This window comes from Nothobranchius furzeri, chromosome 11, assembly GCF_043380555.1.
Source record: "Nothobranchius furzeri strain GRZ-AD chromosome 11, NfurGRZ-RIMD1, whole genome shotgun sequence".
Lineage (NCBI taxonomy): Eukaryota > Metazoa > Chordata > Actinopteri > Cyprinodontiformes > Nothobranchiidae > Nothobranchius > Nothobranchius furzeri.
Window position 1 is genome coordinate 24,563,757 of NC_091751.1, and position 11,852 is coordinate 24,575,608.

General features: G+C 39.7%; 1 protein-coding gene across 1 annotated transcript; it reads right to left on the reverse strand.

Moving 5' to 3' along the window:
- Positions 1-471: 471 nt before the first annotated feature.
- On the reverse strand, positions 472-11,013 carry LOC129164719 (uncharacterized). Its single transcript, XM_054745707.2, has 2 exons — positions 622-11,013; positions 472-554 (listed from the first exon to the last, which is right to left on the reverse strand). Exon 1 carries the CDS (start codon positions 7,654-7,656, stop codon positions 3,385-3,387), a length of 4,272 nt encoding a protein of 1,423 aa, XP_054601682.1. The 5' UTR covers positions 7,657-11,013; the 3' UTR covers positions 472-554; positions 622-3,384.
- Positions 11,014-11,852: the final 839 nt, after the last annotated feature.

Consider the following 11,852-nt stretch of genomic DNA (forward strand, 5'->3'; position numbering starts at 1 on the left):
CACATCCTGACCTGAGCCAGACCAGTTACTGTTACAGACTCACCTACCACTCACACACACACGCTCTGTCACACACACAAGCTCTGACATTCCACAAACACCTGGAGCTTCTATTGTCCTCTCGACTGCATGTCACCATCAGGTAGCACGTTGCAGAAGGTCCTCGGAATGTTTGTGGCTGAAACGAATCACGATCAGAATGAAACTGTCATCAAATATTCACAGTAGTTGAAATTATCTGTGAAACATCAATAATCCTGTATGTGTCTGAGTTTAATCTTATAATAAAACTTATTAACCATTAATCTTTTGATAATAAACCACAACAATAAAGTCACACTCAGTAGTTTAAAAACATACGGACACAGATGAGTATTTTATAATAAACACCTGTTGTAAAGCTAATGGTGTCATGGCGGGTGAGAGTTTCTTGACCCACGACATGCAGAATCATCACAAGAAACCGGCAAGTAAGTAAAACGTTCTTTATTATTAAATCAGAGGAACGGGAACAGGCGACGTGCAGGCTGGCAGCAAGGCTCCAGGAGAGGATTCTGAGGAGGGAGAAAGAGTGAGTATATGGAGGGAATGATGGAGGATAATATGAGGAGGAGAGCTTACTGATGTAGATAGTGGTGAGAGCCTCTGGAAGGGCTAGGTCAGGTCCGGGTGAGCAGGAAGGCTCCAGAAGGAGGAGGGGCTGTCGAATATGAGAGGAGGTAGGAGCAGAGGCTTGGTGGGTGCAGGTGAGCGGCTGAGAGCGGGCGGCCAGGGGAGGAGACAGCATGAGATGAAGTGCAGGAATCTGAGCTGGTATTGAGATGGTGGAGGGTGGAGTGAAACCCAAAGCTGAGCAATCATCCGGCGTGGTGAAGTGTCACACTGCTCCTTAAATCCCCTGGGCCTTGATGACGGGATCAGCTGCAGCTGGTGGCTCTCAGACACACCCACCTACAACAATACTCAGAACAAACAGATTACATGCAGGAGGCTCACCACGGACCGTGACAAATGGTCCTGGTATTAAAGAGCTGTTTAGCAGCACAGCTGCATTACTGCCATCTTCTGGAGTTTTGACCGCATCCAGTCTACTTACTGGTCCTTGTTTCATCAATAACTTTAAAAATAACCTCTGAAATTCAGAAATAAAACTAAACCAAATGCACAAAATAAGCATTAACAAATAGAAATACTTTTGTATACATGTTTCTGTCTAAATTGATTTTTAATTGGTTTATTTGTAATCAGCATTTGACTGAAGGGATTTATGTAATTTTTCAGATCAACTGGGTAGAAACCACATGTCGATGGTTGAAACAAGCAAACCCTTCATTGTCTGACTTTCACGATGAAGGATGTTTCCGCCCTCTTGCGGACAGAAGCTGTTACCACAGCGTTTATATCAAGTTAAACAAGATGATTGGCACTTCCTGTAAATACTTTCAGAATAAAATATACTACTTTAAAATTTCTACAGTTTTTAAATTAGTAAACACCATATTTCATCTAGATCAGTTGTTCCCAACTGTTTACCATGAAGACCCCCGTACCAGTGTTGAAAACAAGCCAGGACCCCCCCCAACCCCATCTACAAACACACATCACACATGATTAGTTACAAACTGCACAGACATGCGGTGTTGTAACTCCTATACATATTTTTGATTACACAGTTGGGCGTGTAATTGGGATTTTAGAAAAGTAATTTTTTACAAATAATAAATAATCTTTGTAACCCAACAACCTCAGCACAGACACAGTTGTGGGGACCCCTTTGGAGGGTCAAGTTGGGAACCACTGATCTAGATAACGGAAAATATTTTCTGTGAAAACTTTTCTTTTATACCAACTACGTAACTACTAAAACTCAATCATTTAAAAAGTCTTGGAGAGAGTTTTTCTCCACTGCTTTTGTAGTCCTAATAAGAATTAATTAATCGCTCTTAGTCTGGCCCCTGACCCAGAGCCCAGTTGCCATGGCAGAACCTAACAGGGACAAACAGTCCCAGGCAACATACCTTCTGGGGTCATCAGGGCACGCAAACCCCTACACCGCGATAAGGTGGCGATTAATAGTAGAGGATTATTTTTTTTAATTTATTTTTTTGTTTGTTTACTTTATTACTAACCCAACTAACCCCAGCCCTGTTATGGCCTAACCCAGTTTTAGAATGCTAAAACTAAACGCTAACACTAAACGCTAAAACTAAACGCTAACACTAAACGCTAAAACTAAACGCTAACACTAAACGCTAAAACTAAACGCTAATACTAAATGCTAAAACTAAACGCTAACACTAAACGCTAAAACTAAACGCTAACACTAAACGCTAACACTAAACGCTAAAACTAAACGCTAAACCTAAATGCTAACACTAAACGCTAAAACTAAACGCTAACACTAAACGCTAAAACTAAACGCTAAAACTAAACGCTAACACTAAACGCTAAAACTAAACGCTAACACTAAACGCTAAAACTAAACGCTAAAACTAAACGCTAATACTAAATGCTAAAACTAAACGCTAACACTAAACGCTAAAACTAAACGCTAACACTAAACACTAAAACTAAACGCTAAAACTAAACGCTAACACTAAACGTTAAAACTTTGAATGCTAAGTTTGAAGTTTCCTCCTGAGAATCTTCCTCCGTATCCACAGTAGTGTAACTAATTTTGCATTCTTCAATTTTGATCTGAGTGTAATGGACTTTTTGCTTTTTTTTATGAGAAAGAATAAAGGAACGTGCAATGCAACGCCACAGGCTGAACTCTACTAGAGCTAACACACTGACTAATCTGAAGTGCAGACCCCACATTTTTTTCTAGGCCTATCCAGCCACTCCTATTATATTCAAAGTGATCGATTGACATAATCAGGCTCTTCTGGTCAGCTTGGAGCTCCCTGAAATGTTTTAATATAGTGGATTCTCTGGTAGCTGCTCCCGTGTTGTCTTTGTGGACACATCTGAGAGCCACGACTTCATCTGCCCCCTGTTTTAAACCCTTGACCACTTGTCTAAATAAACTTATCTAAGAAAATATTGACTAACATAAACTCTTGGATCCCCAGGGATTGTCTGATCTTTGTATAATTCAAATGACATTTCATCTAGGCTGTCTCTTCATCTGGCTTCCAGTTCCGAATCGTACTGCTTAAAGTTTGATAAATCAGCTTTCTGAAACTTGTCAACATCCAATTCTCACGTGTTCACTGGCTCGTCAGTATCTAAGTCAGACAGATCAGAGTTAGAATCTTCTAATTCACAGAGATCTGAGTCTGACAGATTGTGATCAGACAGATTCAGATCAAAGAGATTTGATTTGTTGTCAGCGGTCTGTCCCACGATGAAATCAGGTGACGGGCCGCTTGTTTCCTCTTCCTACATTATATAAACTTTCCTTTTTTCAAATGCCGATTCTTCATCTGTATCCAAGTCAGACAGATCAGAATCTGATAAATCAAAGTCAGACAGACCGGAGTCGAACAGACCAGAGTCAGAATCTTCTAATTCAGAGAGATCTGAGTCCGACAGATCATAATCAGATGGACTGAAATCAAAGAGATCTGATTTTCTGTCAGCAGTCTGTCTTACATTGAAATCAGGGGATATGCTCGGTTCTTCTTTCTCCATTCGATAAACTTTCATTTTTTCATATGCCCATATCACATATGAGTTATTGCTGGTAGGAGGAAGGTGGCTCATTGTTATAAATCTGTGATTTAGAGCTTCTTCTGGAGTGATCCGCTCTGAGGGATTCACTGTAAACATCTTTTTCAGGAGGTCTACGAAAGCCTGCAGATCTTCTAACTCAAAGGGGTCTTGTATTTCTGGATGAATCGTTAAGAAGTCATCGATAGAGTCTAACGCAACATCATAGTCGTCGGCATTGATCATTATCGTCTCCGTATACTCCTGTGGTGTTTTAAACCTCCAAGTTTGGTTTGACTGGTCAAAAATGAAAAAGCGATCCACTTTCGTTCCCTTGCCAAGTAAATCCTGGTCAGGCAGACCGTGGAGCTTAAAGATCTGCCTCATATTGATAAACTCACAAATAGTATTGTGAACATGATCTCCAAGAAAGATGAAGGCCAGTGTACAAGCAACAGCCCACATGTCAATGGCTTCAGTCAGAGGGAGACCTAAGTTCACCTCTGGTGCTCTGAAACCACACACCTGTATGGTATCACAACGCCATAGTTTGTGTGTTTCCATAGCAACCCCAAAATCTATCAGCTTGACTCTGAAAGGCTGCGACTGATGATTAACCAGCATAATATTGTCTGGTTTTATATCTGCGTGAGTCACTCCAGCATTCTTCAGTGCGGTCAGAGCCACCAGCAGGTCGCGGGCAACCACCCGAACTTCACTGACATCTAGTGGTTCCCACTCTCTCGTTTTAAGTAAACCAAATAAGTCCATGTCCAGCATCTCAAACACTAAACAGAGGCTGTCATTAAATTCAAAGTGATCGATTAACTTGATCAGGTTCTTCTGGTCAGCTTGGAGCTCCCTGAGATGTTTCAATATAGTGGCTTCTGCGGTAGCTGATTCACTGTTGTCTTTGTGGATAAATTTGAGAGCCACGACTTCATCTGTCCCCTGTTTTAAACCCTTGACCTCTTGTCCAAAAGCAACACGACCCAGAAATTTTTGAATAATATAAACTCCTGATTCCCCAGTGATTGTTTGATCTTTGTATAATTCAAACGATGTTTCATCTAGTCTGTCTCTTCTGCTGCCTTCCAGTTCTGAATCGTGCAACTTCATATCTGATAAATTAGCTTCCTGAATCTTAAGGAGTTGAAAATCTGATGTGTTCGCTAGCTCATTAGATTCTTCATCTGTATCCAAGTCAGACAGATCAGAATCTGATAAATCAAAGTCAGACAGACCGGAATCGAACAGACCAGAGTCAGAATCTTCTAATTCAGAGAGATCTGAGTCCGACAGTTCATAATCAGATGGACTGAAATCAAAGAGATCTGATTTTCTGTCAGCAGTCTGTCTTACATTGAAATCAGGGGATATGCTCGGTTCTTCTTTCTCCATTCGATAAACTTTCATTTTTTTATATGCCCATATCACATATGAGCTATTGCTGGTAGGAGGAAGGTGGCTCATTGTTATAAATCTGTGATTTAGAGCTTCTTCTGGAGTGATCCGCTCTGAGGGATTCACTGTAAACATCTTTTTCAGGAGGTCTATGAAAGCCTGCAGATCTTCTAACTCAAAGGGGTCTTGTATTTCTGGATGAATCGTTAAGAAGTCATCGATAGAGTCTAACGCAATATCATAGTCGTCGGCATTGATCATTATCGTCTCCGTATACTCCTGTGGTGTTTTAAACCTCCAAGTTTGGTTTGACTGGTCAAAAATGAAAAAGCGATCCACTTTCGTTCCCTTGCCAAGTAAATCCTGGTCAGGCAGACCGTGGAGCTTAAAGATCTGCCTCATATTGATAAACTCACAAATAGTATTGTGAACATAATCTCCAAGAAAGATGAAGGCCAGTGTACAGGCAACAGCCCACATGTCAATGGCTTCAGTCAGAGGGAGACCTAAGTTCACCTCTGGTGCTCTGAAACCACACACTTGTATGGTATCACAAGGCCATAGTTTGTGTGTTTCCATAGCAACCCCAAAATCTATCAGCTTGACTCTGAAAGGCTGCGACTGATGATTAACCAGCATAATATTGTCTGGTTTTATATCTGCATGAGTCACTCCAGCATTCTTCAGTGCGGTCAGAGCCACCAGCAGGTCGCGGGCAACCACCCGAACTTCACTGACATCTAGTGGTTCCCACTCTCTCGTTTTAAGTAAACCAAATAAGTCCATGTCCAGCATCTCAAACACTAAACAGAGGCTGTCATTAAATTCAAAGTGATCGATTAACTTGATCAGGTTCTTCTGGTCAGCTTGGAGCTCCTTGAGATGTTTCAATATAGTGGCTTCTGCGGTAGCTGATTCACTGTTGTCTTTGTGGATAAATTTGAGAGCCACAACTTCATCTGTCCCCTGTTTTAAACCCTTGACCTCTTGTCCAAAAGCAACACGACCCAAAAATTTTTGAATAATATAAACTCCCGATTCCCCAGTGATTGTTTGATCTTTGTATAATTCAAACGATGTTTCATCTAGTCTGTCTCTTCTGCTGCCTTCCAGTTCTGGATCGTGCAACTTCATATCTGCTAAATTAGCTTCCTGAATCTTAAGGAGTTGAAAATCTGATGTGTTCGCTGGCTCATTAGATTCTTCATCTGTATCCAAGTCAGACAGATCAGAATCTGATGAATCAAAGTCAGACAGATCAGAATCTGATGAATCAAAGTCAGACAGATCAGAATCTGATGAATCAAAGTCAGACAGATCACAATCTGATGAATCAAAGTCAGACAGATCACAATCTGATGAATCAAAGTCAGACAGATCAGAGTCAGAATCTTCTAATTCAGAGAGATCTGAGTCCGACAGATCAGAATCAGATGGATTGAAATCAGAGAGATCTGATTTTCTGTCAGGAGTCTGTCTTACATTGAAATCAGGGGATATGCTCGGTTCTTCTTTCTCCATTCGATAAACTTTCATTTTTTTATATGCCCATATCACATATGAGTTATTGCTGGTAGGAGGAAGGTGGCTCATTGTTATAAATCTGTGATTTAGAGCTTCTTCTGGAGTGATCCGCTCTGAGGGATTCACTGTAAACATCTTTTTCAGGAGGTCTACGAAAGCCTGCAGATCTTCTAACTCAAAGGGGTCTTGTATTTCTGGATGAATTGTTAAAAAGTCATCGATAGAGTCTAACGCAACATCATGTTTGTCGCCATCGATGATTATCGTCTCCGTATACTCCTGTGGCGTTTTAAACCTCCAAGTTTGGTTTGACTGGTCAAAAATGAAAAAGCGATCCACTTTCGTTCCCTTGCCAAGTAAATCCTGGTCAGGCAGACCGTGGAGCTTAAAGATCTGCCTCATATTTTTAAACTCACAAATAGTATTGTGAATATGATCTCCAAGAAAGATGAAGGCCAGTGTACAGGCAACAGCCCACATGTCAATGGCTTCAGTCAGAGGGAGACCTAAGTTCACCTCTGGTGCTCTGAAACCACACACTTGAATGGTATCATAACGCCGTAGTTTGTATGTTTCTATAGCAACCCCAAAATCTATCAGCTTGACTCTGAAAGGCTGCGACTGGTGATTAACCAGCATAATATTGTCTGGTTTTATATCTGCGTGAGTCACTCCAGCATTCTTCAGTGCGTTCAGAGCCACCAGCAGGTCGCGGGCAACCACCCGAACTTCACTGACATCTAGTGGTTTTTTCTGTCTAATTTCCATTAAGTCAAATAAGTCCATATCCAGCATCTCAAACACTAAACAGTTGCGATCATTGTGAACAAAGTTATCGATGAACTTAATCAGGGCGTTCTCATGAGCCTGGAGTTCTCTGAGATGTTCCAATATAATGACTTCTCCGAAAGCCGAGTCACGGCGATCCATAAACTTCAGAGCCACTGCTTCATCTGTTCCCTGTTTTAAACCCTTGTAAACTGCACCAAAATTACCTTTTCCCAGAAATTTCTTAAGAATATAAACTCCAGATCGCCCGGTAAGGATCTCGTTTTTGTAAAACTTAAGAGGCATTTTAGCTTAATTGGCTGTTTTCCAGTTCTGAATACTGAAGCTGAAAGACTGGTGACTGATAACTGAATCTTATCAAGTTCAAAATATGGATTGTCTCTTAAAACTGATTTGATTTCAGCTTTTGACTGTGATAGGCTACTCACCAAGTTCCTGTCGGTAAAAGAATGAGTCCTTCTAAATACTGTCAGAAGGGATGTTTATGCTACACAACCGCTCTGGAGCTGTGATCTGTTCAGAATGATATTTGGAATCTGATCCGACCTTTATATGACGACGCATAGTAGTGACGTCATCAAAGCACCCAGTGGTCACGTGACACAATCAAAGCACCCAGTGGTCACGTGGCATCATCAAAGCAGTGGTCACGTGATTTACGGTGCCCTTAGTTGCTAATGCTAACGCTAACAGCTCAGCGCTGCTAGTCAACATGAGCGGTTACTGGCCGGACTCGACGCTAAAACGACCCTTTTCTCATTTCTACAGATATTTTTTGACCGATAATGTATGTTTATTATTACACTAATTATGTATTTTATCAAAGCATTTATTTTTTGGAGCGCCACAAACATTTATCAACTTTATATTTTTAAAAGATATATTGCAAACAAAACGTAGAAAACACGTGGGTTACAGATCATATTTAGCTAAAATAGGTATAATTGTATAAAAATAAGTGTTTATAGAATACACCTATCAATGAAAGAATGTGGTTTATAATTTGAGAGCTTCTGTTCTCTGCATGCTAGCATAGATGCTCTTCTTTTTGTCTTAATATAGACTTTAATGTCAGTAGTTCCTTCAGATCTACCAAGCAGGAGAGATAACTGTTTCCAGGATTTAATCTTCAGTCTGTCTGTTCTCTGCCTGCTGTCAGATGGAACATGAGATGATCTAAACTAATTTAAAACACGTTTTTAATAACTTGGGGGAAAACATGTGATTGTAAATGCATCTATAACCCTGCTGATTGTCCTTCCACCCTAACAACTAGTGTAAAATAGTAACTAATTTATTAAAATGTTAATTTAAATAAAGCTATTTCTGGTTAAAACCTTATTAGAAAACAGCATATGTGAGTCAAAAAAAAACATTTTTTATTTATTTCTTTATTAAAAGCCAGAGATCATAATAACGGAGAACTGTGATAAGTTCAACCTGCACAAACATTTTAAGTCAGGCATTGACATGTTTTAGTCTCACGAGACCCCACAAAAGAACTGCTTCAGTGAGATCAGCAAGCTCCAGACTTCTTCAGGACTAGAGGATCCCTCTCTCTGACACCAGAACCCAGATGAAAAGAGACAAAAACAAAGAAACACATCATTTAGCACCACAACAAGCAAACCCCCACCAACACTCCAGCACCAGTACAGATGGGTGGTGTTTCTGGAGGGATTTTAGCTCCCTTACCATTCCTTTTAATACCAGTGATCCTGGAAAAGGCCCCATCACCTAGCCAGCTGCACCACTCCACTTACCAGCATTTACTCCTTCCCTGACCAGACCAGATGCTTCCACCCACCTGATTGTTGCTCATCACCACTCAGGATCATGTGAATACATGAAGATGGACATGAATGCAAAGGCAGCAGTTTGACCTGAAACTTATTAATGATCTAGTTATTTATTTATGCTGATATTTCATTGTTAATAATTCTTCTTGTTCTGTCTTCAAGTAAAGACTCTAATCCCAACCTGACTGTAAGTGATAAATAATTTAACAGATGCAAATGAACAGTCCTGCAGTAAGTACCAACGTTGTCAAGGTTCTGTTGTTCAGACGTCCTGATTCAGCTCTGGTTATTCTGGAAGACACGTCGTGTTACCATGGTTATCCTGAGTGTGTAGCATGCTTCAGCAGGTCACGGAAGTCAGCATCATGTGGTTAAACTGAAAAAATTAAATAATTACTCATGTTCATGATCACATTTGACTTTATTGATGATATGCCAAATGCTGCTGCTGTCTGTCAAATGATCTACATCTCTAACTAAACTGACCATGGCCGTCTCAGAATAAAAACAGCTTCATCTAGTTGGGATGGATTAGTAACTGGAGTTGGAGCGAGTAAAGAGCTGCATGGACAAATGAAGTTAAAAATGTTTCTCATGAAGATTTGTTTGTCCTCTACCACTCTGATGTTCACAGACGGACATTATTGTAATAGAATTCTTTCAAATATTTAAAACTGCACTGAAAGTTAAAAAGCTGAATCAGACTCACTAAGAATGTATTCTGTATCTTTACATGAAGGGAAAGATAGAAATTTATTAGAAATAAAAGTTATTAAAACTTAAACTGCATCCTAATTATGTCTTATTACTCTTTCCCCTTGACAGATGGTGACATCCTCAAACTAAAGGGAGTTCTTTTGAATGCTTTCATTCTTTGAAGTTTCCTCATCAGAATCAACCTCTGTATCCAAGATCTGTGTAACAATGAAATCTGGTGTATTTTGATTTGTCTTCTTCCCTTTTTTTGAGTTCACTCAGATCCACCAGCAGGTCGTGGGCAAACCACCTGGACTTGACTGACATCTAGTGGTTCCCCCTCTCTCATTTGAAATAAACCAAATATATTCATGTAATATGTTTCAAACACTAAACAGAAGCTGTCATTATATTCAAAGTGATCGATTAGCTTAATCAATGGTGATAAACTTCAGAGCCACTGCTTCAGCTGTTCTGTTTTAAACCCTTGTAAACCTCACCAAATGCACTGTTTCCCAGAAATTTCTGAAGAATATAAACTCCTGATTGCCCGGTAAGGCTGCATGGTGGTGCAGTTGTTGGCACTGTTGCCTCGCAGCACGAAGGTCGCAGGTTCGAAACTCGGCTATGGCCTTTTTGCGTGGAGTTGCGTGTTCTCCCCATGCATGCGTGGGTTTCCTCCGGGTACTCCGGTTTCCCCCACAGATCACAACATGCCCTATAGGTTATACATTGTAAGTTGCTTTCTTCTATACATTGTTTATCTGGTTTTATGAATGTTAAAAATCTCCTTCACAAGATCAATCCATTGTCCATCTATCTTATTTATTACTGTAATCCATCTTATTTATTAACCTAATCTATCTTTTGATTATTTCCTAACTTTTTCAGAAAGCATTTCCAAAGAGCTTATAATTAATAAATGAAAGTCAATAAATAAGAAAACAAAAGTTAAGAAATAGTGAAAATACAAAATAATTTGCTGGGTGAAATTTTATTGCTGGTGGCCCGATTCTGGCTGACAGATTTGGGTGTTGGTTGTCTTACTTGTTGGGGTGCACATTTTGTATCTGTGTTCTGTCAATGTGGGCTTTACCTCAAAAGAACCTTGAAATCTCATCTCTACACAAATCGTATTTCACAAACCACAAATACAGTATATATATATATATATATATATATATATATATATATATATATACACAGACAGACAGATAGATAGATAGATAGATAGATAGATAGATAGATAGATAGATAGATAGATGATAGATAGATGATAGATAGATGATAGATAGATAGATAGATAGATAGATAGATAGATAGATAGATAGATAGATAGATAGATAGATAGATAGATAGATAGATAGATAGATATAGATAATGGGCTGTTTATACTTTAAAATGCTGTAGCTTATTGAATGTAATATCTATGAAAGATTAAATGTTTTGTGGAGTGAAATAACAGGAATTTCTGGGCCAAACCCATCCTATTTCATAGGCACATCTCTGGCGTTTATAACAAATCAAACCTTTTGAAAATCGGTTTAAAACTGAGCAAGTTAGTTTTATTTAAACAGTATATGCACCATTCACTCCAGTGCAAAGAAAGGGGTCAGCTGTATGAGGTAAGATGGCTGCCACGTTCCTGCGTCGCATCCCATTGGCGAACAGCGGGGAGGAGGCATCTAGTGTTTTTATACATATCTATGCTGCTAATCTCGAACAAGGCCACTTGCTCGGCTGGAAATTGAACCGGAAGTTGTAGACTAGCCTCCCAGCGAAAGTGCTAAGATTAGCTAGCCTTATGTTCAGGTATATATGTCGATGGTTCAGGCCCACCTTGTGCACATTTTCTTGTTGTATAAATGACAAATATTGGACCCCCAATTCCGAGTCTGGTCGTATACATTTTTCACCTATTTGTCTTGATAAATCGCAGTTTTGTCATGTAACCATACAAGTTATGTCGTGGTGCTGCAAAAACAT